Source organism: Sylvia atricapilla, chromosome 5, assembly GCF_009819655.1.
Source record: "Sylvia atricapilla isolate bSylAtr1 chromosome 5, bSylAtr1.pri, whole genome shotgun sequence".
Lineage (NCBI taxonomy): Eukaryota > Metazoa > Chordata > Aves > Passeriformes > Sylviidae > Sylvia > Sylvia atricapilla.
Genome location: NC_089144.1, coordinates 50724034 through 50749788, shown reverse-complemented (window position 1 = coordinate 50749788; position 25755 = coordinate 50724034). Strand labels below are relative to the sequence as shown.

The 25755-nt window shown below is 39.9% G+C and overlaps 1 protein-coding gene across 1 annotated transcript in view; it reads left to right on the top strand.

Annotated features, from left to right (window-relative positions):
- ST8SIA1 (ST8 alpha-N-acetyl-neuraminide alpha-2,8-sialyltransferase 1) overlaps window positions 1–25755 on the top strand; it is a 97903-nt gene that overhangs the window by 50577 nt on the left and 21571 nt on the right. Inside the window, exons 3-4 of the mRNA XM_066319518.1 lie at window positions 4043–4152; window positions 8125–8217. Of these exons, the coding sequence (XP_066175615.1) occupies window positions 4043–4152; window positions 8125–8217 (203 nt within the window). The remainder of the gene's footprint in view (window positions 1–4042; window positions 4153–8124; window positions 8218–25755) is intronic.

Genomic DNA, 25755 nt, shown 5'->3' with positions numbered 1-25755 from the left:
TGTGTAATGTTCTTTTAACTGATGACAATGGTTTATTTCTACTTAGATGAATGATGAAACTAATCAGTGAATTGCTTGAGAGATGCTTTGTTAAATTAGTCTCCTATTCAATTGGGAGTCTTTAATCTATTGCTCTGTGTGCTTCTTTGTCATTGGATTTGCAGGGGGATGTGCAGTTTCTTTTGTTTACATGAACATGAACCTTCACACCTTCACTGATTGTCAGTAGAGTTTCATTGTTTAAAAAGGGGAAAATGAGAAAATGAGGCTTCCTGTCTTTGGTTTTTTTGGCAAATACCTTAAAAAAAATTGGTTTACGCCATTAATGTAATAAATTACCTGACTTATGTTTACAAGAGAATTCATCCTGCTTATTTCCAATACCCAAACTATTTACAAGTATTTGTAAATTCCGTGGTAATTATTGCTTAATAATGGGGATAAGTTGGTCATTTTCTGATACATTTTCTCTATCAGACTAAACAAACTGAGGCTGTTTTTTTCCAGTCCACCCACAAGACTCTGGCCACTGATAAAAATTTTATGAATGAAGAAAATAGCATATGTGTCGACAATGAAAATAATTTTCAGGAAGTTGAATATTAGTGTGAATATGAGTTTCAGGAAGCTGATATTAGTGAAAATGCTTTTGTTATAAATATGCTGCCTAAAGCCAGCATTTGTTAGGCTAGCTTCGAATTCTAAGGGGAAGAACTAAGCTGAGTTTTGTGACCATTTAGCATAAATGACAGCTGGATGCCTTTAATGTGAGAATTTACACACTGTCAACTATGAACTGATAATTTGCCTAGCAAAGTGTTGTGATGTAGAAAGTAAAGAAGGAAACATTAGAAGGTTTTCTAGAGAGAGAATAAAATGCCATATGTTTCGTAATTGCTTATGGGCAACACTTGAGTCTAGGACTTGTGTAAGTTTTGTGTGACTGGACAGTTTTGTGTTTGTTTGTACAAAAGGTTCCTGGAATGTCTCTGCAATCTGAGCAGTAACACAGATCCGTGGTTTGAGCTTCTGAAAAAAAGTTATGTGCAAGATAACAAATGCAGGTTTCTCCCAGGTCGTCCTAATTGCTCTTCACTAAGCTCAAAGCACCTGAAATGGCACCAAGCAACAGAGGCAGTTAATCTTTCAGACTTGGCAACCCCCTATGTGCTGGCAATGGCACCGTAATTATGTCTATTGCTTAATGTCTGTAGAAAGTTTAAAAGTGTGGTCTTCTGAAAAACAGGCCATTGAACATTTTAAGCTAAAGGGTGGTGTGTAGACTTTCATATCTGTGCCATGTCCTGAATCTTCAGTGCTTTTCTGGGGGAGGTAAAAGTGTCTGTGAGCATGGTGGGTGGGTTGGCTTTCCACAAAGAGCTGTGTCCAGCCTGTTTTTCCTCCTGTGTCCATAGAGCAAGTGGATCTTCACAGATTAGGCAGAGAGACAACCACCATGATGATATAATCTGCTCCTTCCACTTTCCTTTGGCTTCTTCACATCACCTTGTCAGCCCTGATCATGTTCTTTTGCTTCTTAGACTCTCTGAAGTGATACCTAGTCCATGATGTGATGCAGACTTGGGAATTATTTTGTCCTTAATCAGTAGCTACAGCTTGGCAGGTGTGATTAAGTAGTTGCATTGTGAAAACTTGTGGAAATTTATAGACTTGGCTAATCCTTTGTTTTTAGGGAAAGAGGGTGTTATTTTGATATGAACAGAGTGTTTGGACAAGAGCCACCAGGAGTTAAGTCAACAGGACTAAGGAGTAAATGGGAGGAAGAAGAATTAGAATGATAAGCTAGATATAGGTAGCAAATAAGGATTTGATTAAGGAAAAATGAGTGTAATTTGGAACCAATGTGTGTGATAGCACTGTTTGTTAGAATGTGGAAATTGTGTCTATTTACACAGATTGTGGATTCCCACCATGCTCCCTACTTTGCACAAACTAAAAAAAAATGGAACTACCTCACCTTGGTGTGGGAGTTTTCTGTACACACCAGGTAGCAAGCCTGTCTTCAGGATAACAGAAGGATAGGAGTTCTAAAACTTCATCAGCTTTTGGAAACCAAAGTATGTATGCAATCAAGAGCTGGTATTATCGTCTCTAAACAGAACAGGAAATAAACCTCACTTGAAGGACAGCAAGTCATCTCAAGCAATATTAAATGCTGCTTGCAACTCACAGAATTTGGAAGCATTTAGTAACTGCTAAATGTCTATTTGGGGGAGTCTTAAAGGCACAGAATTTATGTAACAGTGCCCACTACTCTTAAAGGCAAGAGTTAATGTATGCTGCCTTTGTGATTTGGCACTGCCTCTGAATAACCGTCTTGAAAGGAGCTTTGATGTATCTTTAAGAAAGGTACTGTTATTTATGGAACATATCTAGTCTACATTTCCTCCGCATCCCACCCCCACCCCTTTACAGAGAATGTGAGTTCTCATTTGATCAGGGTCACCTCAGAGATGAGATGTCCTTTGAATCTCAAGATATGCTCCTGGTTCAATAACTGTAAATTAAAAAATGTTCTTGAGAAGGCAGATGCAGGGCAAAAATGCCGCTGCATATTCAGTATTGCTCTGCTGTGCTATCAGTACATTACTAACCATGGCTGGGTCTCAGGACACTAAAATTTTCTTTTCTGCTTAAGCACATCTTAATCCAGAGTTAGTGTTTTCCTTAAAAAGCAGTTTGTGACGTTTTACAAGCTGAATGGTGTCTAGTTTGCAGAGAAAGGTAGACAAAGCAAGGAAATGTAGGAAAAAAGAGAAATAAGACCGCAGGAATAAGTTCTAAAAAATGCAGAGTCTGTGCTGTAATCCTGGGTCTGTTTTCTGGACCATGTCCTGTATTGCAATGCCTAGTGAATACATGATGCAATGTCAGATGTTGCTTTGTATATGCAAGTGAGGCCACCCAGAGAGAATTGTTCTGTGATGCTGCATCCTCTGTCCCTGGCATCTGTATTCTCTGAGTCCTGTGCAGTACTCCTGTCTCTGCTGCAAAGTCAGGCTTTGACAGGTTTGATAAATAAAAATCCCTGCACGTTTTTTTTATTTTGCTTGAGGAGAATATTAACTCTTGTATTGTAGACAAATCACGTTCTGTAACTAAATCACACTGCTTTAAATTCACATGTCTCTTCACCAGACTTTTTTTTTTTTTTTTTTTTCCCTCCTCTCTCATATGCTGGGCTCTGGGCTGCTCTGAGGTGCTGTGTGCTGCTTACAGGACTGCTCCAAGCTCACAAACTGACAGGAGGCTGACAGGAATGTGTCCCATCCATAGTTTTGAGATCCTCTGGAAAGAGGATTATACAGATCTAATACATTACTGTGTTTGGTGCACAGGATCCCATGATCATTTGACTTTGTACTTTCATGCCCTCTTAAGCAGCTACAAGAGCTCCCCAGCTAAAATGATCCCATTCTAATTTTAATTTATGCAAATACTAATTTGTAATGTGTCTGGGCAACTGGCTGTTTAAGGAGCTGCTGTCAAGCTCCAAATATCTTTGGATTGACCTGTCCCATCAACACAACCATGGAAAGAGCCAGGATGACTCCAGATTCCCAGTACATTTCTGTCATCACAGCATTCCCTGTGTTCCTTCCTTCCTTTTTTCCCCAGAGGTGTCTTTTGTATATCAGCTCAGGAAGATCACTCTCATGGATTATTTTTTTCTTGTTTTCCTGGTTGTCTTGTTTCCTCTGTGCCCTTGCAGCTTGCCTGGAAGGCTTGTGAACTTCCTGACATTGGTCAGTGCCTGCACCAGGACTTCAGGCAGTTCTGGTTTTGCAGAAAGTCATCTTCTGTATCATGTTTGTTGCATCCTGGTTTGGGAAGTGGGAATCAGACTGCTTCTACATTTACTTACCAGCTAATTTCTGTACTTTTTCTTTCTTCATTCCTAATTCTCCTTTTTCTTTCTGTCACTTTTAGCCCTAAACAGCTCCCTGGGTTCTCCGGGTGTGGCTGCTACGAAGATGTTTGTGTTCTCCCCTGTAAAACTGGTCTTGTTTTGTGTTGCTAGGCTACTCCCTTCCAGCTGCCACTGAAGAGATGTTCCGTGGTGGGAAACGGTGGGATCCTGAAAAAGAGTGGCTGCGGCAAACAAATAGATCAAGCAGATTTTGTCATGCGGTAAGACAGAAACCCTAAAGACATGTTGTCCCCCGCCTTCCACCTGCTAAGCCTCAGGCTTTTCAAAGCTGTTCAGTTGGGATTAATCCATGGTAGTTTGCCTTGTTGCCCAGCCTTTGCAGGATGCTTTACACAAGCAATTTGGGTCAAAGTATGATGAGAGGCAAAAAGGGAGTTTTGGCTTGGTTCTGCAGAGGGACAGTCTGCTGGTCAGTAAAGTTGTGACAGCTTGTGCAGTGTCTCAGGGAGGTACTGAGGAGCTGCTTCTCATCATTTATGCAGTGATAGCCAGAGTGCTTCATCCTGCACAGAGTGCTCTGTCCTCTGAAACTAAATGCCACCTGTGCAACCTTTGGAACTCAGAATGAGTGGGGGCTGATTTATGAGGGAAGGCTTGAGTTGGTACAAGCTAAAATCTTCCTTTGTTTATCTTACCTCGAGACTGAACTATGGCTGACTGTCTGAGGAAAGGCCAAACCTCTTTCCCTTCATGTGAGGTTTTTGTGATTCTTCACATTTCCTTTCCCTCCAGCCTTCCTTAATTTATAAGAAGCTGTCAAGAAGGATGTTGAACCAGCTACTGCTTTTGTGATTAAATTTGGCACTTTCTAGGTCTGTGATCCTTAAGGAAGAAAGACAGACATTAGTTCCTCCCTGATAAACACGAACAAGAGAAACATTGTGTGGGAGAAACTGGAGGAATGCTCCAAAAGCGATGAGAATTGGAGTTTCTTTGGGTTTCTGATGGATGCATAAAGAACACCCACTATTGCAAGTCTCCTTATTAGATCCTGATGGCTTATTATAAAGCCATACAAATTTGCTCTAAACCATTACTGTAATTTTGGGTTTGCATCTCAAAGACCAAAAACGCCTTCATTATTAAATGCCTGTTAACGCAAAGAAATAGAACAAACTAAAGGCAAAGGGAAATACATACTTTGAGCATTTACAGAAGAGAAGATGTAAAGCACAGGGGGAGAGAGCAGCACTCTGATTGCCATTACTGCAAATCTCCTTAGGTGTTCCATAGACTAAATACAAGAAACTGCAGAGTATATACCGCGGTTATATTTTCTAGAAATTAAAATGCTGCAGGAGCAATCAATTACAAAAAACAACAGAAGTTAAAAAACAACAATAACAACAAAAATACACCCCAAAAATCCGAAACAACAGCAACAAAGAAACCCACCAAAATAAAACCCCAACCCCCCCACCAAAATAAAAACCCCCCAACAGAACTAAAAAAACACCCACAACAAAACAGCAGCTATTTTAGCTTGATCATAAAACCTCATTTCTCTGCAGGGAGGGTAAAGCAACCATTATATGTACAGAGCTTGTTTTGGTTTAAAAATAAGTGATCGGGAGAATCCTGCAAAAATTCCAGTTGCTATCTGCAGGCTCTGTTGTATTAGTGATATGAAATCATATTTGTGGAAAAGTTAGTTGATATTTTCTAGATCTCATTTCTATAATCTGAGAGAGAAAAAACACAATGGTGACTTCCATAACACTTTTCATTGTCTTGAAAAGAAATTTGTGTAATATCTTCAAAGTATTTCTGCAGTGTGAAATGGCCTGCCTGGTTTTTGCCCTTGTTTGTTAATTCCCTTCACGTGAGTTTTAATTTCACTTATGTGTATTTCCATAAGCTTTGTCATGTGAGAGAAGATGGCTGCAGTCATATGTTGTAATTGCTAAGGTTATTTAATGAATTTTAACTCATCTGGTTGCTAAGTATCTTCTACAAACACAGTTATTCCAGCACTGAGATGAAAAGAGCAGCAATTTTCAGCCCCTAAGGCATAGCAAGCTGCATATGCAATGAGAAAGGTGCATATGGTTTACATGTTTAGGTATTGTGGTTATAATGGGCTCTCCTTCTGATTTTCAAGTTGGTAATTCTTATGTCTAAGAAAAAAAATTATTTCACCCCTCCCTACCTTCTAATGCTTATTCTAAGAGAGAAATGTTGGGTAGTAGTCCTAAGCCATGATTTTAACATGTACTTAGTTCTCAGTACCAGATGTAACAGTAAGAGAATTAAAAATAGAGTTTCTTAGTGTGAGTCTTGTGCTTCAGTGTGTTCCTCACCTACAGAACACTCAGCACTCTGCTGACCTATCCAAGAAAATAATTGGGAAGGTCAAGCAACAGATTTCCCTGCAGTTTCCTATGGATACTCAGGCCATTTCTTAATGTTTCCTGCACAGTTAGGTGGGAGTCAGACTTACAGAATAAAGGAGTTAGATGTCTTTAAATAATGCATCTGTGACTGGCTTATGAAAGAACTGTCATTATTTAGGTGCTGAGATGATAAAAACTAGGATGTCTTAGTCCTTCGTAGTACTTTTAAATCAACTTTAACCAAAAATGTTTTTTTTAAAAGCATGCCCTATGAGCTTGTGTTTATTCAGAGCAGAGAGCATTAAATTGTGATATGCCAGAGGTATTTATCCACCTCTCTATCTTAAAGCAAATCAGCTATAAATCTTCATTCACAAATATTTGTTTGACTATTATTTTATTTTACTTCATTTTAAAGAACTTTCTTGTCAAGATTTTATCATCTGTTATGTCTGATAATTAAAACTTCCCTATGCTTCTAGGTTTGCTCCTTTCCCTTTCCCTTCCCTCAATGATTGCAGTTTCTGAAACCTCTTCTTTTGATTATTTTTGAAGCTGTTCCTTGACTGAAATCTCAATACATTGTACAAATGTACAAATCTTGACAAATACAGTCATGCAAAGTCATGTTCCTGGAAATTTTGTATTTCTTGGTGAATGTGATTTAATTCATCCGTGTTCCATGTAGGTAGGACATTGCTGTCCTTTTCCTTGGCATTTCTTGGTGATGAGAATTCAAGGTTTTGAGAGCTGGTATTTAGATATAGATAGAGGCTGATACAGTACCACTGTGATTTTGGTTGGGTTTTTGTTGTTGTTTTGTTGGTTCTGGTTTGTTTGGTTGGGGTTTGGTTTGTTTGTTTGATTGAGTTAACATAAACTGCAGAGAGAAAACCTCCAACCCCAACAACATAAACACCTAAAAGCCTTTTTCTGAAAAATATTTCCAAATTCTGCTCGTCTTTGAGAATCATGGTTTCATTTTTGCCTTTTAAGCATTACAAATACTGTTCATGTCTTTGTTTTAAAGGAGAAATTTGAAACGAAAAATGTTTGGAAACCAGTTTTTAGTGTAATTTCCATGTTTTAAGTAGATTTCTCCTGACTAATTTTTGAGGCAGTGCATAAGTTTGGCTACTGTTTGAATGTGTCTTCATCTTTGTCTCCTGCACTTTCCTCCTTCTCCTAGGTCTTTACAAGGGAGCTTTTAGGACTGTTCACTGTGTGGATGTTTCCCTCTCCTTCTGGGGTTTTTTGAGGCTTGATTCTCTGCTTCCCAGAGTAAATTTGCTCAATTGCTTTGGCTTTATTCCATTATCACCCTGCCCACCAGAATAAGATTGTGAGCAGAACTGAGACACACATATTTTAAAAGCCACCTATTTTTTTTTTCTCTCTGTTTTCTCAGTAAATTCTATAAGATGATGGTACCCCACAGCGTAGTATTAAAAAGGCCAGTTATAATGCCTGTAATACTACAGAGTGGTACTATCAATCTGGAGCCTGATACTGGTAAACAAGACAAAACACAATGAAAACCAGAACTTCTAAAAGAGTTTGGATTAAAAAAAAAAGTTCTTCTATAGATAGTAATAGTCTCTTCCACAGCCTTTCAGCCTGTCAGAAATTTCAGGTGTATGCCATTGGTTTTGCTTAGCAGCTACACAGATCTCATCTCTGCAAAAAGTCTTATTTCCCCACAATCTGGTACAAAAATGCTTATAGGTGTGGTACAGTAGGGAACAGTTGTAGCCTGGTCCAGTAATACAGCATTTTTACATTTTCTGAAGCCTATCAGTCCTGAATGTCATTTAAAATCTTGACTGTGTTTGTGTGCAGGTGCAACCTTCCTCCTCTATCCAGTGAATACAGCAAGGACGTTGGATCCAAAACCCAGCTGGTGACTGCAAATCCCAGTATAATTCAGAAAAGGTAGAGACTAGATTTTTTTTCTTTTTCTGGTTGGGGGGAGACAAAAAGAAAAACGTTTCACCAGTGTTATAGAAAAATTGGTGCATCAGAGTTGTGTTCTTAATAATCTGATCCTGAATGGGGATCTGGAAAAGGTGAAATAGGCAATGGTTTGGTGTTAGGTGAAATAATAAAGGCTAAACCTCTGATCCTTTCAGTATAAGCAGGGAAGCTCAGGGAGGTTGATGGGTACCCCAAACTACTCTGCTGGTCAGGCCAGCTGGCTGCTGCATCCCACAGTTCAGGAATATGCTAATTTGGGTTTCTCTTTGCTTAGCAGAGATAGCCTCTGAGTCCTCACTGCCTTTGCTTTATTTGTTTGATACTGACTTACAGAGTATAAAAGGGGTTGGGATGGAATTGGCAGGGTGTGATCATACAAGCTTTGCTTTCTTAGGAAACTGGGACAAATTTGTGTTGCTTATTAGAGTTGGTTGAAATTTTCCAAATGTCAGTCACTGATGAGAGTGGGGAAGAGGAAGTGGGGAGAAAAAAGGTCAGTGCTATCTCTCTCATTTTGTCCTCCTGAATTTTAATTGCCATGTTCTTTGTTTATCATCTGGAATGTTCTGAGATAGAAAAAGATCTAGTAGATTTTATAGTAGATTTTCTACTAGATCTATCTAGTAGATCTAGTAGATCTAGATTTCTATCTCAGGTTGTTCTGAGATAGAAAAAGACCTAGTAGAAACCTGCCATATTCACTGAAAAACATAAGAGACAAAATATGAACCAAGGGGATGAGCAGGAAATGATTAGGCATAAAGAAATGTGAGTACTGGGAGGTGAAGGTTTGTGAAAGGAAGCAAAGCAGGGAAATTAAATACACAGTAGAAAGCCAGGTGTTTTGAAAAGAAAGGCACTGGCTTGGAACTGGATATTTGATGGTATTTAAATGTAATATTTTTCCTCTCTTACAGGAGTTGAAGGGTTCTCTAGTTGTGTGTGTGGAAGAGATGACAGTCTTTGACAGAGTAGAACAAGAGAGGGTGAGCAAGAGGGAAATGGAGTAATAGTGAGCTTCAAGAGCTGCTTGCAGGCAGAGAGTGCTTGAGCAGGAGAAGGCACAGAAATGCTTGTGGGATGAGATCAAAGCAAACCAAGCAGAACTGGCAGGGGATGGCACCAGGAGAAAAATCAGGGAGTTACTCAGGGCAGTGTATCTGAAGACAGGGAATCTGAAAATCCTGTGGTATGTAGATGGCTAATTGATTTCTGAAGTGGAATGAAACGGCCAGAACATCCCATCAATGAGGGATCAGTTTGGCCATGGCATTTGGGATGAGATGAAGAGGAGCAGTGTGAAACACAACCTTTCAGAGGGTTTTGCAGTTTTCAGGACAGAGTATTATTTAACTCAGGCGTATTTGTTTCGCGCCTTTCCCTCCATCAGAGTCTGGAGTAGAAAGCTGACTGTGGTTACTATTTTGGAACAGAAAAGGCAGAGAGTTTTAGTGATGCTTCGAGGAGACTGTGGAGCCACACTGGAGAGACTATGGAGTTTTCCAGCAAGAGGGGAAGGATGGAATGAGGAGATGGTTGAAGAAGCAGACGGAGAGAGTGAGGTGCTACTTTGTGAGGGGTGGATCACAAGGAGGAGTGGAGGGGGGTGGGACATGGGAAAAAAAGAGGGGAAGGAAACAGGATTGTGATTAATGTCAGCTTTCAAAGGGAGTGGACAGTAACTGTGATGCAAGACCTTGGATGAGAGAGTATTGTGAAATGTATGTTCATGTGTATTAATTAGGGGGAGATACACGGCCAAAAACTAAGAATGACACAGGGAACAAATTCATAGCACTGAAAATTGGCAGAAATCTCCTTTGAGGCTTTGCTTCCTCTGCCTGGTCAGGAAGAAATGTTTTAATTTTTAATTTTTTTAAATGAATTGACTGATGTTTCCTGTGTGCTGCCCAAAGTAATTATTTTATCTCCTGTGTGTTAAGCTAGAGTGGAGAGAAAAGGTTATATCTTGAAAGTTAAAACAGAAAAAAAAAGACTACAACTCCGTCATCAGTCCTATGGAAAGAAGCTTTTTTAGGAATTAAGGTTGCTTGTAAATCCAGATTTCATGACATTCAAAGACATTCAGATTTGTGATTGATGTATCTGTTTCTAAGCTGTGAGTTAGCTAGCATCACCTAATGGGATTATTCATTGTCATTCTTCCCCTCTCCTCTTGTCCTTACTTGAAGTATGTTGATATTGATGACTCTTGACATCTCAATTATCTCTCAAGTGTCTTATGGCACGTTTAGTGAATTGGTCCTGCAACATCATTCATGGTTTCTGAAAGATTTACCCTTATCCCAGATAATTTATGGTGACACATGTTGAGCAGGGCAAAGTTTTCATACCAGAGATGTGAAAGCAATTTTCTGTGTGGTTCTAAAACCAGAATTAGTGCCTTTAGAAAATCAAATTGTTGGCAGTAGTTATTGCAGAGATACCACCATTTCCCTCTCGATTTAGCACTTGTAAACATTGCTTTTTGCAAAACTTAGAGAACAAATTCCTACTCTGATTTCAGCAGGAAATGTAACTGTGCAGGTAGTACACTTTTCACTTGTGAAATATTTTGCTCTTTTCTCATTTGGATTTGAATGCCCTACCTTAACTTCAGTTAGTATAATACAGGAAACTGACGATAGATGTACTGTGGTAGAAATGTTCCAGTCTAAGAGGATGTGTGTAGACTGTCCCAGTTTCTTTTTCTGTCTGAAATTTTTCACAGACTTCAGTTATTATTGGAACTCACAGTCTTTCACTCCTGAGTGAAACTCCTTTTTCCACTTTGCATTCAAAACTTAACTTTTCTGTCAAAGCCTGTGTTAAGGTTGCAGTTGGGATTGAAATGTTGCCTAAAGCTCCTGGGGCCAAGGTGACCTTTCCCACCCTCTACCCCCGAGTATTGTTGTGGGACTGCAATCCCACATCTTTGATGTTTCCAGTTCATTCTCCTACCAGCCTACTCAGCCTGGCTTCATCTGCAGGGAACCTCTTGGTAGGCAGAAGGGTATTTTATATTTGTCCTGGGTTTTATTTCTTTTCCAAGAGTAGCTGCTGTAAGCCCCTCCTAGGAAAGAGGCAGTGCAGTAGCCAGACCTGTGATGTGCCTACAGCCATTCTTAAGACTCTGGGAAAAATCAACAAGGTTATGTCACTTACAGAGGTTGTTTCCATATTCTGAGCCCTTGTCTCCAGCTGTGGAGAGGGGTGAGTCAGTGAACATAAAAATTCTCAAGAGGCAATGATGACTTTTGACCAATGGAATGAGATTTTTAACTAAGAAACACAAAGAGTATGTAGATTATTATCTGTTTCTAAAGTCACTGCATCTGGGCTGTTGAGGAGAAGCAAATTTTGTGAATTTCTTATCATCTTCAACAACTCTGGCAAATGTCAAACAATAATAATTTGTCTAAACTTCTAATTAAATCTGCAAACAGATGCTGTTTGAAGCAATGTTCCTTACTAATGCCTTGGCTGCTTATCTGTCTAACCTATGCACACTTACATCACCTACAACATGGACATAATACTCCAAATAGATGTTTCCCAGCATTCAGGGAGATTTAGACCAGCTGATGTTCTTTTGGTGAGTATTTTATCCATGAGCTTTGTGTTTATGGCCTGTGTGGAAGTTTGAACTTCCGTCACTGAATGGGAATGTTTTCCTTTCAGTAAATTAATTCACCTTTTTGATCTCTGTGATATTTGACAAGCTTTTGCTGCATCCAGTGTCTTGCACTAAATCATGATGAAGGAATGAGACTAAAGACGAACACATGCAATGATTCTGCCTCTCAGCTTGGAAATGCCAGTTAAATATCACTGCTGTTTATTAGGTTCCCATGGATTTTGAGTGGGCTTAAATTTGCTTTCCAGTGTCCCTTACTGTTGGGAAAGGTGAGACAGGAAAAGCCTACAAATCTCCCTGCCGTCCACGGATACTCCTACACCTTACATTTTAGAGGCAACTAATATTCTTTCCTGGATTCAGTCCTGAAGACATCTTTGAATCCAACTGACTTAGACTACTAGGAATAAAAAGATGGAATTGAAGCAATAATTTAATTTGATAAAAGCTTCCTTCATCTTTGATTAAACAAATGTACAGTGTTATGCCTGTTGCTTACATTCATGAAAATGTTTCATGAGAATTCCTCTTCAGTGTGTCTCCATGTAAAAACTACATACTCAGTTCCTAAGTAGTTACATTATTATTTGGTAATTGCAAAAGATCAGAAAAAGAAAGGTAGAAACCACCCATAAAATATGTTCTTGAAGGAAAACCCTTCATGGTTTTCTTGTTTTTTCTGTATAAGTGAAGAGATGGGAAGATCTTCCCCTGTAAAGTCAATTACTCACCAGATTTTAAATACTTCATATAGAGGTTCTTTTTTCATTCCTGATGTCTAAATAGATTTCAGAATATTTCATTGATAAGAAGTCCAAAGTGATAAGAATAATTCTTTAAATTCACATTTTATGTTCTTCTGCAAGAGTCTCTGAACATCTGTGCCAACAGGAAGGGGATAAGATAATATTTCTGGGAGGTACTTCTTAAGAGGCAAGATTATGATAAACTTTTCTGTGTATGGAGGTTGCTTGAAGCCCCATTTGTTGGTAATCAATTTTTTCCCTCCTCTAATACAAAGTTCCTTTAAAAACCTTTCCATTTATGAATGATGCCTTACTTTCTCTTTGTGTGGAACATCTGTTTTTGTCCTTGTTTGAACAGAAAAGGAAGAAAATTGAGGGGATGGACAGGACTGGCCCTGTGCTACCACCAGGCCAAAGGCCGAGCCAGGAAATAAAAATTCCAGAATTTCTGGTTTGCTTTTGTGTTTTCATAGCTGATGAACAGAAATACATGGAGTAGGAAAAAAGTCTTGCTGTGATTGGAACAGTTTGTTGCAATTATAGTCATCGTTGACCCCACTTGAATAAGTGGCTTTTAATCTCTTACCCACCTCCTCTTAACCACAAGATCCAGCAATGAGCAGGAAGAAGGAGATCCAGGAACCCTCAGCCTTAAGGAAAGGACTGTTTGGTTTAGGGGTGTCTCAAAATGCACCAAAGAGAAAGGTCAGGTGCTGGTGCTGAGGTAAAAAACAATGGGGTGAAATTTTGGGTTAGGGAAATGGGAACTTGGAGGAAAAGTTACTTAATCAGGGAGGAGAAAAGAAGGGAGAAGGAAAGACTGAGGAGAACAGTAAGAGTTTTGCGTATACATTTAGGGTGATACCTCATCAGTGAAAGCAATTGTTAGATGTTAGGAAGAACTTCCCAGAGGACCTACAGAAGTCTCCATCTTTGAGTAATTTAAAGGACAAATTGATGTGGGGATGAAATGGGAAATTATAAATGAGATCTCGTGGAATCATGCTTTGATGCTTTTTCATAAAAATAAATGTTTCATTAGTAGTTGTCATAAAGTAGAGGTAGAAGATACCAGGATTAAAAGAATCCATTTGGATTTGTAATTGAAATATCCTCAAATTTCAGTGCTACTGTGCATTTATTGTAGGATTGGAGAGGAATAGGATGTATTTATTACTTTACACACACATTTGTAGGTTTCTTGTCTGGGATTTTGATAATAATCATCCTTATCTCCACTGTGAATGACATTTTAATTGCAAAATCTCTGCATTACCAAAATCACCAGTGCTTGCTCATCTGTGGGGATATTCATTAACAGATTGTCTCACACATTTTCATTTTCTTGGCAAGCTATGGCAGGAAGACTGTTCCTTTTCATTCCTCCCCCCTCTCCCACCTCCTGGTGTCTTCTTCAGACCACTGTATCCAATAGTCTGCTAGCACTACCAAACAGAGAGACAACCAGATGTCTGATTTTTTATTATTAGGTCTGTGAAATGGGAAAGCTATATATGTCCTTGAGCAAATAATGCTTTTAATTAAGGTGAAGGTTTGTTTTTTTTAATCCTTTTTTACCTACAGTAGGACTTGATATGAGAGCTTCTGAATCCTACTACCAATATATGGAATAGTTAATTAAGTGCCTTATATTTGAGTATGTGACTAGTATCTTCAAAGTCAGTGGAACACTTTAATGTCTTGTATGGACAACCCAAGTTTTTTCAGAGTGTTATCTCCAAAGATTTTTAAGTGCCTAATCCATGTTTAGATAAACAGTCTTTCTTTACAGTCTTTAATGTTAACCTGGATTTTTTTACCAGTATTGCATCTCTTGGATATTTTCAGATACTGATTGGAAGGCAAACATATATATATACATATATGTATCTTTTAAATGAAGATACAAGGCATCCTACAATCTGAATGACTGCAGATAATGAGAACACAGAAAACTGCTACTTCTCTGTAGTCTGCCAGATTGTGACATTCCCACTTTTTTCTTTTGTTCCTGTCTCGAAATAACTTCCATGGTTTGCAGCATCTGCAGCCATGTGGTCCCATAAACTTCAAAGGAAAGCTGCAAATTCAGGAGATGGGCACAGGAGAGTAGAAATTATCCTTATGGATAACAGGCCAAAAGCTTTAGGTTAAAGCATAGATGTCAGAGGCAGAGGGATTAATTAGGGTTTGTTTTCTCATTAAGCAGCTGGGGATTGCTGAGAATGAGATAACCACCTGAGAAGGCTGAGTCAGTAGCTGAAGGAAAGGATGAATGGAGAGAGAAACTCTCATCTGGAGTCCTTTAGGGGAATAGACTCTCTCCTGTGTAAATCACTGCAGTGGTTCACAAACTTAAGGCATTTTTAGGTAAACCAGAAGGTAAATGGATCTTGAGAAATGTTTTTTCAGGAGTTTATAAATAAATAGCCCGAGCAATATCAGCACCACTAAGGAAGAAATTCATGGACTTTTCTCCACATGTTTTTAGGAGATGGTAAAAGAAGCAAAGTAGTGCCTTAGGAGAGGCTTAGAGAAGATGCTAGGAAAGATTTTTTTCTTCACTGAAAGGGTTTTAAAACATTGGAACAGATAGCCACGGGGAGTCACCATCCCTGAAAGTGTTAAATAAATGTGTGGATATGACACTTGAGGACATGGTTTAATGGTGAAAAGGGTGGTGGTTGATGGCTGGACTTGATTATCTGAGAGGTCTTTTCAAACCTTAACAATTCTATGATTCTGTCAGGGGCAGGGGGTGGTTGAAATCAAGGGCAGAAGAAATCTGACTTAGTTATTCTGACTTAGTTTAGTCCATAGAAAGAGAGTGGAAATGGTTAAATGTTGAAGAAATATCTCCATACTCAGAAGGCCCTTCCTAGGAGGCAACAGAGAAGTTAAATGGCATCATCATTGAGAGAGAAGTATTGCCAAGCCAAGCTGTGCAAGATATGAAAACAAAATTTCCAAGTCTGTCTCAAAAAGCTGTGAGTTGCTGATCCTGATTGATTTATATTCCATAAGAATCCTTATAAACACCTTAGTTCTGACCATTCTAGAATGTGTTTTTAAACTTACGGGCAAGTGGGAGAAAAAAGTTTTGAGCAGCTCTACGCACAAGCTCATTGTTGTTCATTAAAAGGTTTCAGGAGGAAATACTCTGATTTTTGTTCTACAGATGTCTCTGTTTCACTTGTATGCAGGTTGGCAGAATGAACAATTAGGTATCTATGTAAATGCAAAATGGATAGAATATTTATGGAAGCCAGCACTTCAAAATGACACAACAGGGAGAAAAAAACAAGTTTTGGAGTTTTTTTACCCCAAATCTTTGTTTTTCTCTTCTGAGTTAGTTGAATTTTTGAAGTGGTCTCTGAGCAGCCAAGACAGTGAGTTGTGATTGCAGGGTGTTCCTCTAATGGTTTCCCTGGGCCTCAGGTGGGATTTTTTCATGTAGAGGGATTCAAATAAATGTGTAATATGTGGCTTAAAGGGGCATCAATTCATCTGCATCTTCCACCAGAGAGCTTAAGAGCAGGAATTCCTCTGCAACAGGGCAAGAGGACCTCAGATGTGGAAGGTGGTGTCAGGGGAGACAGTTTAGTGCAGAAAGAAATCCTATCTGTGATGCTCCTGGTGTGTTTCAATTGTCCCAAATGAAAATGGAGAAAACACTAAGTAGAGATGTCTGCATTTCAGGATGGGATGTCAGAGGCTGTTGTGATTATTTGTGAACAAGATTGTTATTTCAATTTCTGCTTCTGTTTTCTGACTAAGAAGAACCACAAAGGCTTCTCATGAATTCCATCAGGACCCAGGGCATATCAAGGGATGGTGGGTTGATTTGAGCATTACCACCGGTCAGTTTTGTCATCCCTGTGAGACTGAAAGTTTCCAGTGCATTTACTTCCATTAATTAAAGCCTGAATATCGAGGGAATAATCATAAAATAAGCTCAGGTTTCCATGAGTTAAAATTTGAAAAATGAGAATACAAAGCTAGATCAGAGTGTGTAGACAGCTTGTAATGTTGAACTGTGTTATTAACAGCTTATAAAAGATGGAGTTGTAAAGTGGGACTATAAAAGGTCTCCAATACAGTAATTTTAACACTTTCCCTTGAGTACGTGCACATACAGTTGTAAGATTTGGCATTGCTGATTTTGGCAGTTGTCTATGCATTTGGATCACTAGTGCACTTCTCACTGAGGCAGGATGGGTGCTAAAATCAGACCCTTAAGGTTCTGATTCCTTAAGTCAAATTGCACACTAGAATTAAGGGTCTATTTCACATGAGTTTTGAAACAATGCACAAGAGATTTCTCAAGTGTCTTAAAACAAGAAATTTTAGCTACTTTATGAAATTTTTGTACAAGGAAATCCTACCATTGTTTTTAATTTCATTTGTGCCACCCTCTATAACTGACTTGCCTATAGGGGTATGGATTCTTTGTATTTAGAGGGAAAAAGAGATTAATTTTTCAGATTAGAATGTTCCACTGTGACTTTCCTACCTTTTCTGCTTTTTCTACAAGGACAGCAAACAATGTGCAAAATGACAACCTGGGCTAGTGGAAGGTATCCCTGCCCATTGCAGTGGGGTTAACAGATGACTTTAAGGTCCCTTCCAATTCAAACCATTCTGTGATTCTCTAAAAATACATTATTATTACATTTCTAATTAATTTATTCTGTTATATTGTGGGAGGGTGTTGATTGTGTGGTAATTACTATTTCTGCTACTATTGGCAGGCCTTACTTACAAACAAGAGAGTGTTTCTGCCTGGGTTTATGCCCAGAGCAGCATTTCTAATTAGTAGCAGTGGTGAATTTGTCCTCAGAACACTCTCAGCTGAATTTTTCAGTGGCCTGCCTGTTTCATACAGCAGGCTGGCATTGAGTAGCACTGATAAGAGGCACAGTACAGAACAGAGAGCTGAGCCTGTCACTGTTTCCATGGCAAAAGTTCATCCTGTGGTTTAAAAGATTGTGGCTCATTTAAAACTTCAGTCAAGATTTCCTTCCTCATCCTGATCTCTTATCAGTTTGTGTCTCTGCTCTCTTCTACTATCAGTAATGAAGTACTGTAAATCAGTAATGCAGACTTACACCAGATGGTTGTATTTACTATCCATCTAAGAGGGAGTCATCTAATGTTACCTTTTCCAACCCCATTCCAGGCAGAGACTGGCTAAACACTGTAGGTAGAGTTCTAAATCCCCACATCTAACCATGTAATTTGTAAAATTCTTCTTACTCTCTGGAGATTTGCATTGCTGAGATGACTTATCCAAGTCTTGGCAGCGCTGCAAATACCCAGTGAAAGCAGCTGCCACCTTGGCAGGTTTGGGTTGAAATCTTTTTTTAAATCTGAGCTTGAGGAGGATTCACAAAATCATGGAATGGCATAAATTGTGAGGGACCCCTGGGGATCAGCCTCTGCTCAAGCAAGGCCACCTAGTCCTGCCAGCCCAAGTATATTCCTTTAGAGATTTTTAGAAAAAACTTGAAATCTGGTCTGTAGACATACTCATAGCACCTTTCTACTCACTCCCAATGACAATACTAAAGACTTTCGAAAATAATAAAAGGCAAAACAGAGTAATCAGATAAAATGATGAAACATGACACAGTTATCTTTTGTTTTCATAAAGGTCAGCTCAGTAACTGAAAGATCTACTTACACTCTACGAGGCAAGAGGGTGTGATGCTTAGATTCATTAGGCTAATTAAACTTGCTCTTGATATGGTAAAGGGTTGCTTTCCAGATATTTCTGACCAATCTGTCCTACCTTCCATTATGGTTGTGCTAGACTAATGTTTGGGGAAGAAGGCAATCCAAGAAGTAGCCAGATACATATCCTCAACAAGTGGGCTTGTTGAGCAGTAGTAATGGGAAGAAAACAGTAAGAGTTAAGCTTCCTTTTTTAAGAAAGCAACTGACTTATAAAACAAACAAAAAAGCCCTGCAACCAAACACCATTCTGTTACAGCAGTTGCAGTGATGAATTTTGTAAGGCCTGGGCTTTGCAACACAAGAAATAGATTTACTCAGATATAGATCAGAGGTTGCCAGTTAAATACAGTGAAGGCCAGGCATCAGTGCCAGGTTTGTTGTAGGCTTCTGTTATTTGTGGAAGACAGGAAGGATGAATAGCCAGGGGAAAGCCTTGTCAATGTGAGTCAAAGGTGGAGCTTCTGTGCTGATCAGAATATGATCATGCTGCATGCACAGATCCAAGTGCTTTCATGTATGTAAAGCACAGCCGTGTTAGCCAGCCAAGCTCCTTGTTCTCTAAATGGTTCATTCCAGGAGATGGGCGGCTTATCATCTGCTCAGGCTCTTCCCATCAACCCTAAAAGGATCAGGTAAGCTCAGTTTACTCTGGGGTGGCCCAGCTGGAGCTTTAGCAGGAATGTGCCAAACAGATGGTATCCCAGGAGCCCTAGTTGTGTTCTGCCCTCAGGTCATCCACCCATGGGACCCAGGCATGGAGGTAAAACAATACTAAATTGTTCTTGGAGATAGAAAAACACTAAATCCAGGTGTTCATAGTGGCACAAAGGGGCCTGGATACCACTAAGGAAAACTAGAGGCAGCTCAGAAATGCAGCTCCTTCACAGGTTGTCTCCTGGCTGAAATCCACTCCCACCTTGCCCCAGTCAGCCTCCCAGGGAATGACAACTGAACCTCATCCTTCTGTGTCAGGCCGGAAGGAATCTTCAGGAAAGCTGTGGAGCTTTTGGGATGGAGGCATGTTTGACAGCAAGAGGCAGGGTTTGAGCTGGCCTTTGGGAAGGGCTTCTGACTGCTGGTTCTGTAATGGAGAGCAGGGACCAAAAGGTTTGTTTGTGGGGCATGATTGAAAAGATTTGATCTCCCTCCCACCTTTAGAAGGTGTGTTTTTTGTAAGTTTTAAGTCAAGCTGCTGTTTACAGACTGGTGCAGACACATGTAGGAAGGTGGACAAAATACCCATCTCTCATTTTCAGACAGAAATACAGGGGAGCCATCAGAGTCCAGCAGCGAGTCGGTGAAGGCCAGAGCAGCATATCCCTGGTTCTTTCCCCATCCTTTGATCACAGGTGTTTGCTGAGGTACCTCATGTGAAGAAGACTTAATGTTCTTGGCCACTCACAGAGTTTCTTTCATGAGTATTAAATCTGCATAAAGAGATTAATGAGACCTGCCAGAAAATCTGTTTCTGTCCCCAGAGCTGCTAATTGCTGTTCACACACTGTCAGGATATTGCAGTGTTTGGCTCTCATCTCTGATGCTTCTTCCTCAAGTGCACATCAAGTGACAAACTTACTGTCTAAGAAATTTTCCTCTGGCATGGAGCGGCAGGACCCTGAGCATCCTACTTTCCTAGGAATAAATGATGCCCATCAGTTACGTGTCTCTTTCTGTTAGTTTTCCACAATCACTGAGGAGCCACAGCAGAGAAGGACCTTCAACATCCTCCTTTTATTTTTGTCAGTGTTCCTGGATGTTGCTAAGCTCTGCAGTGGTTTGTCCTTCCTCTCATTTTGCCCTTTGCAGCCTTGCATGAAAATATGTCTCTGTGACATGAAGCCTTAGATAATCACCACTAGAAACAGTCCTGATATCCCAAGGAAAAAAACCCAACAAAATAATAGTGGTAGTGATTAATTGCTTAAAATTATTTACTTGGAATAAAGTGGGTGTGAGATATCAATTTTTTCCCCCTGTACTTAGCAGTTGCAAAGGGAAATTATGTCCTATAGAGTGAACTGCCTTTTAAGGGACTGATTTCTTCTTCACATGAAGAGAATTCATGTTTGACAGCTTCCAAATTCTGGGGTTTTGTCTTCAGGCGGCTCTACCGAGGCTCTGCTGGCAATATTTAGATCACAGAAGTGTGAGAGCTGAAGCCCTGAACCAGAATTTTCCATATTAATTTTACTTTTCTTGCACTTATTCAGAAAGGTTTCTCATTCCCTGAAGGACACTCAGTGCTCATAGTGGCAGCAACATTCCAGTGGTCAGGGCAGAAACTGGGAAGCAAGGTTTATGTTGTGTGCTAATTTTCAGATGTCAGGAAAGATCTTTTGCTTTAGAACATTTGTTTGAGAAATTGGCTGTAATGTTACTAGCGAGGAAGGAGGTCGGTTTTTAGGTGTGGATGGACTTCCTGATGACCTCAGTTAGAACTCAGAAACATCCTCTACTTAGAACTGAAGGGAGACTCCTTTTGCCTTTGTAAACAGGGTGAAGTCCCTAAGATGAGCTGGAATATTAGGTAATCTGATTCCCATTTTCTGGTTTATGCTTTATTCTGGCTTTCAGTGTAAAGTAACATTGTCTAACTGAGAATGTGCATGGGGGCTGAATCCAGCCTTTGGAAACCTTCTGTCCGGTCTCACTTTCAGTGGAGGGGATGGGGGTTAGCTGGTCCATCACCAAAGTCTGAGGAGCCAAGTGACTCCTTCCCAGCCCAACAGAGTGAAAATTGCTGCTGCTGAGACCAGGGAGGAATGGGGTGGACTGGCAGGCACAGACAAGGCACAGGAAGAGTTTGAGGAGTGGATTTTGGCAGATAACAAAGATTTAAACCCAGATCTGCTTCTTCTCTTTCTTGCATCGTGTTTTCCCTTTTCCTCACTGAAGGTGTAACACCAGATCTGTGTGGAGGGAAGGCAGACTATGTCAGTGCTTCAGGACAGTTGGCCAGGATAAAGTATGGGACTGATGTAGGGGTAATGTGTGCCCTTAAGAAGGCACATATTCCCTCTGTACTGCAGACAGACCAGCCATGAACATCCTTCTGCAGCCTCTGGACAAGGACTCATCTCTGAATTGCTCATGAGATGCTTTGCCATTTCTTTTAGTGCAGTTTGCCAGAAGTTTTGAGCCATGCAAAGTGACACAGGGATTGCATGCCTACACTGTGATCAGTGAGTGCAAGCTGTTCAGGTAGCTCTGACAGCAGCAGCCTCCAAAAAGAGGACATCCCAGGACATGATGAAGGGATAAGCTTTCAGAAGGGTGGCTCACTAAAAGAGCCAGTATGTTGTCACTGTTTTTGTGTGCATATTGTTTCATTTGGTGAGAAAAAATCCATTCAAACCTAGATTTTCCCTCCCTTTGTACGCTTGCTCACAAGAGATGAGAAGATTTCTTTTTAAAATATTTGCTGTAAATTTGCCCTGAATTCTAGGGCAAATTAAGGAGAGGGGGGAACAAAGAGTGGCTGAATAAAGAATTTTAAGAGTAAACTCTTTATAAGGTAGGAATTCATCAACTATCTCCCATCTTGCAGCAGCTGTGGATTTATGAATGAGAACAGCTTGAATATGGAGTGTTCAGTGCTCATAACAAACTACTTACAAATTGCACAACATGGGTCATTTCAACAATCAAATAATTTCAATGACTTTTTGATGCGCACGTGGATCACTCAGTGGGCTCTGGATCACTCAGCAGCTCTCCTAATCACTCTGATCTTGGTTTATTTGCTCTGCCACATTCACTTAGCTCTGAGTCATGAGTTGATGCAGCAATTGCCTATCTTGTTGATAAATTATATTATATTAAGCAGCATGCTTCATGCCATATAAGCCTTGACTCAAAGATCTGGCTGGATTAGCCATGCAGGCACAGCTGGAGTTACAGATAATGGATAACATCCTCAGCTGGTGTATTATTTCCATATAATTCTAGGGAAGCCATGGGAGCTACACTAATTCTCACCATCTGAGCAGCTACAGTTCCTGCAATTGCTCTCTTTCTCTCAACTGCCAAAGCTTATGTTTGTGCCTTTGTGCTCCTCCAGCAGAACTGAATTATATCCCTCCTTGTGCCTGAATGGGCCAGAGCACTCTATAAACAACAGGCTTTGTTTTGAATCCATGAGTGTTAGTGTTGGGAGCTGCCTTTGCCTTTCCTCAAAATTGGGGGGTGTGCAGCACTTCTGGAGGAGCAGATTTAAGTCACATGTGAGGTAATTGTATTTTTCATTATACCCTTCATTTGTGATGGAGGTAGCATTGAACTTAGGCTGGTTATTTAAATTAGCAATTTATAAGCCCATTTCATACCATAGCCCTTAATTACAGGCAGATTCACCATTTCTTTTACCATTTAAATTATTTGTGCTTGTGTCTGCTTTCCAGCTGTCCACGGTCAAATATAGCGAAATACAAATTATTACAGAAATCTATTACATAAACAAGCCTGTAGTTCTTAAAAATGCAGGTCAGTAATTTCTGACTATTTTTCAGAAAAACAAGTGTCTTTCCCTAGTCCTTGGGAAAATTGTAATTGCAAAAACCAATCCTGCACTCCAGCATTATTTGTGGTTTCGGCCAAATGTATTAAAAGGAGTAGCCTGAATTGTCTTAGCTCTCCTCCAAAACCAATCCTCTCCTGTCACTCAAAGGCAGGAGAAGCTGCTTTACCTGGTTAACAATGTTTGCAGCCTGCTGTATTGCACTTTTCTGTATCATCTTTGCTAACTATATCTGCATCTCGACGTTTTGGATGGAAAGGCTCATGAAAAATGTTGCCTAATTCCCATCACTTGAGGTCAGCGAGCAGAAAAACTCTGAATCAATCTCTTGGTAGCCTTTTATTCTCTCTCATTATAGTGTTCTGTCTCCAAAATCAGTTACTCTGGATTTGCAATTATGTAATTAAAAGCAGGATTTGGGTTTGTTTTGTAGGAAACCTCAATTATTAGGAACCAGAAGCTACTGGTTAATAGCTGAAAATGTAATTTCTTGGTTTTATTCAATGATTTTATTGGTTTTATTCAACTACAGAATGACTAAGACAGCCCTTCTGGCAATGATTAACATTGGTAGAAACCTTAATGTTTCCAAAATCATCCCACTGCCAGTTGCTATATATTTTCCAATGTCTATTCCTTTAAATTCATGTGATTTCTTTAGAGTGTGATTGGATATTTTTATGCTGGGTGGCAGGGCAGGCTGCCTCATACTTTGCAACCTGAAGTTATGATGACTATCCATAAACCAGCAATGTGCTTTTGGCCCCCAAAACACTAACATTTGTTTTTCTACAGATTAGCCAGTCAGTAACATGTGTGGCAGCTTATTATTTAAAAAAGGATTCTGTTACCACATTTTCAATTTCCTGCTGCTTCATTTTGCTTTTGCCAGGGGATGCTTGGAGCAGTTTGAGCAGGAGAAAAAGCTCCTTAACCTTTCCTTGGATGTAAATGTCCTGCATGGGTGCAGTTTCACAGCTTCACTGTTAGTGAGAAGAATTTTACCTGGTCAAAATGTGAGGTGAGAAATACAAATCTTTTAGCTGAGCACTGAGAACTGAAAATAGCACCTGGTAATTGTAGGCTCGGACAGAGCAACCATGTGAAGCCCAAGGGCTGGTGGCTGAGTTAGACAGTCAGACAGACAGCTCATGTGTGACAGCAGTGCCTACCTACTCTGATCCTGTTCTAGCAGAAGTGAAACAAGAGTTTGTATCCTCCCTGTAGGACATTAGGAGATCCTAATCTCTACCTGCTGGTTGTTGACTTCTGGCTGAAATAAGAAAATAGTTTTTCCTGTTTAGTTACTGTTTTAACAATTTAAAATTAGGCTAATGAGTAAACTTTTACGTCTTTAACTTCTGATGTTTTAAAAAAATCTGATTAAAAAGATAATTAACTAATTTAGGAGTGATTAATCATTGTCTCAGAAAAAGTATTTTTTCTCTAGTTAGTGAAATCTCTCAGAATGATTGTTCTTCAGGTAAACTTTTAATTTCTGCCCCCTTTCCATAGACACACTAGGGTCTTATGTATGTATTTATTTACCCAATGCTGTGGATTGATTTAAGTGCCTCATTCCTAGCTGCTTGCTACTGATTTGAGATAGAATTTGTGGGTTTTGGTGCATGTTCCATAGCTCAATTCATCCCCAGGTGTGGCTTTACCAAAGTTGCAGAGCTTTGGATTGATCCAGCCTCCACAAGTTTCATTTTCCTGATTTTTCCTTGGAGTTAGTAACCCCTAGCAGGAGGTGAGAACAAACACTTGGGAGAACAGGTCATTCCATTTTAAACCATCTTAAAATGAATGTGAGTCAGAGTCTCTAGCAATTCTGAAGATCCCTCCAGCTGTTTCTGTTTAGTTTTCCACTGTCAGTTGTAACCCCTTTTGAAGAGACATCCTTTTGTCTTGTCCTTGCAGTCACACATCAGACCTGGGAGGGTTGTTCTTGTGGAGCTGTGAGTCTGTCACATCTGCCAGCATCAGTGTCTCTTAATATCATAACCCCTGGATTTTAAAAAGAATCACCCCTGAAGTGCATTTAAGAGTGAGAAATCAGCAGTGATTTGTGGGAAAAAACCCCACAGGTGCAGGGAAATTCAAGTGGGTCAGAGAGTGCTAGAAGGACAGATGGATTGGGACACGCTGTGATTTCTGGAGGGAACACAGTCCAAATTCTGAATGCTCCACAGAGAGGATAAGTTTTTCAGTAAAGTGGCATCAGCCTGTTTGCCTCAGCACTGCAAAAGCTCAGATGATAGTTCTAGGAGTTCTCTGGCATGGAGTGAGAGGGAGGGCTTACAGTAAAGCTTTTTTTAAATCAGCAAAAAGGGGAAGTTGATCCCTGAATTACACAACAGCCATGCCAGCTAAAAATGGATTGGAAAAAGCTGTTTTCAATATCAAGAGCTTGCTCTCCAGATAACCAAAAATGTTCTCTCATTCACAAAAAAGAAAATGTAATTTTTTTTTATTGCCCTGCTAAGCTGGGACAAACACATGATTCAGTGTGCTCCAGCACTGAAAGAGGGCTCAAGGTCCTGGCTGATTTCTTCCTCTGTTACAAGCAGCCCTTTTTTCCCCCAGCCCTAGGCCCAAGTAAGAAGTCTGGTGCATTTAGAAGAGTCACAAAGAAAGGGATGGTGTGTCTGCTTTGCTTCTGGTGTAGATCTACCTCCAGGAAAGAAATATTTTCTGTGATATTTCAATGATGAAGGTGAAAAGCATAAGAGCTGCTTGGCCTTTTACATGCTGTTCTGCACTCGCTTCTTGTTCCCAGCACACATTAAATGAAAGAAGTTTATAAATGAGTGCTCAAGAGGTCTGAGAGCAAAAGCTGTGGTTTGAAATCCCAGAGA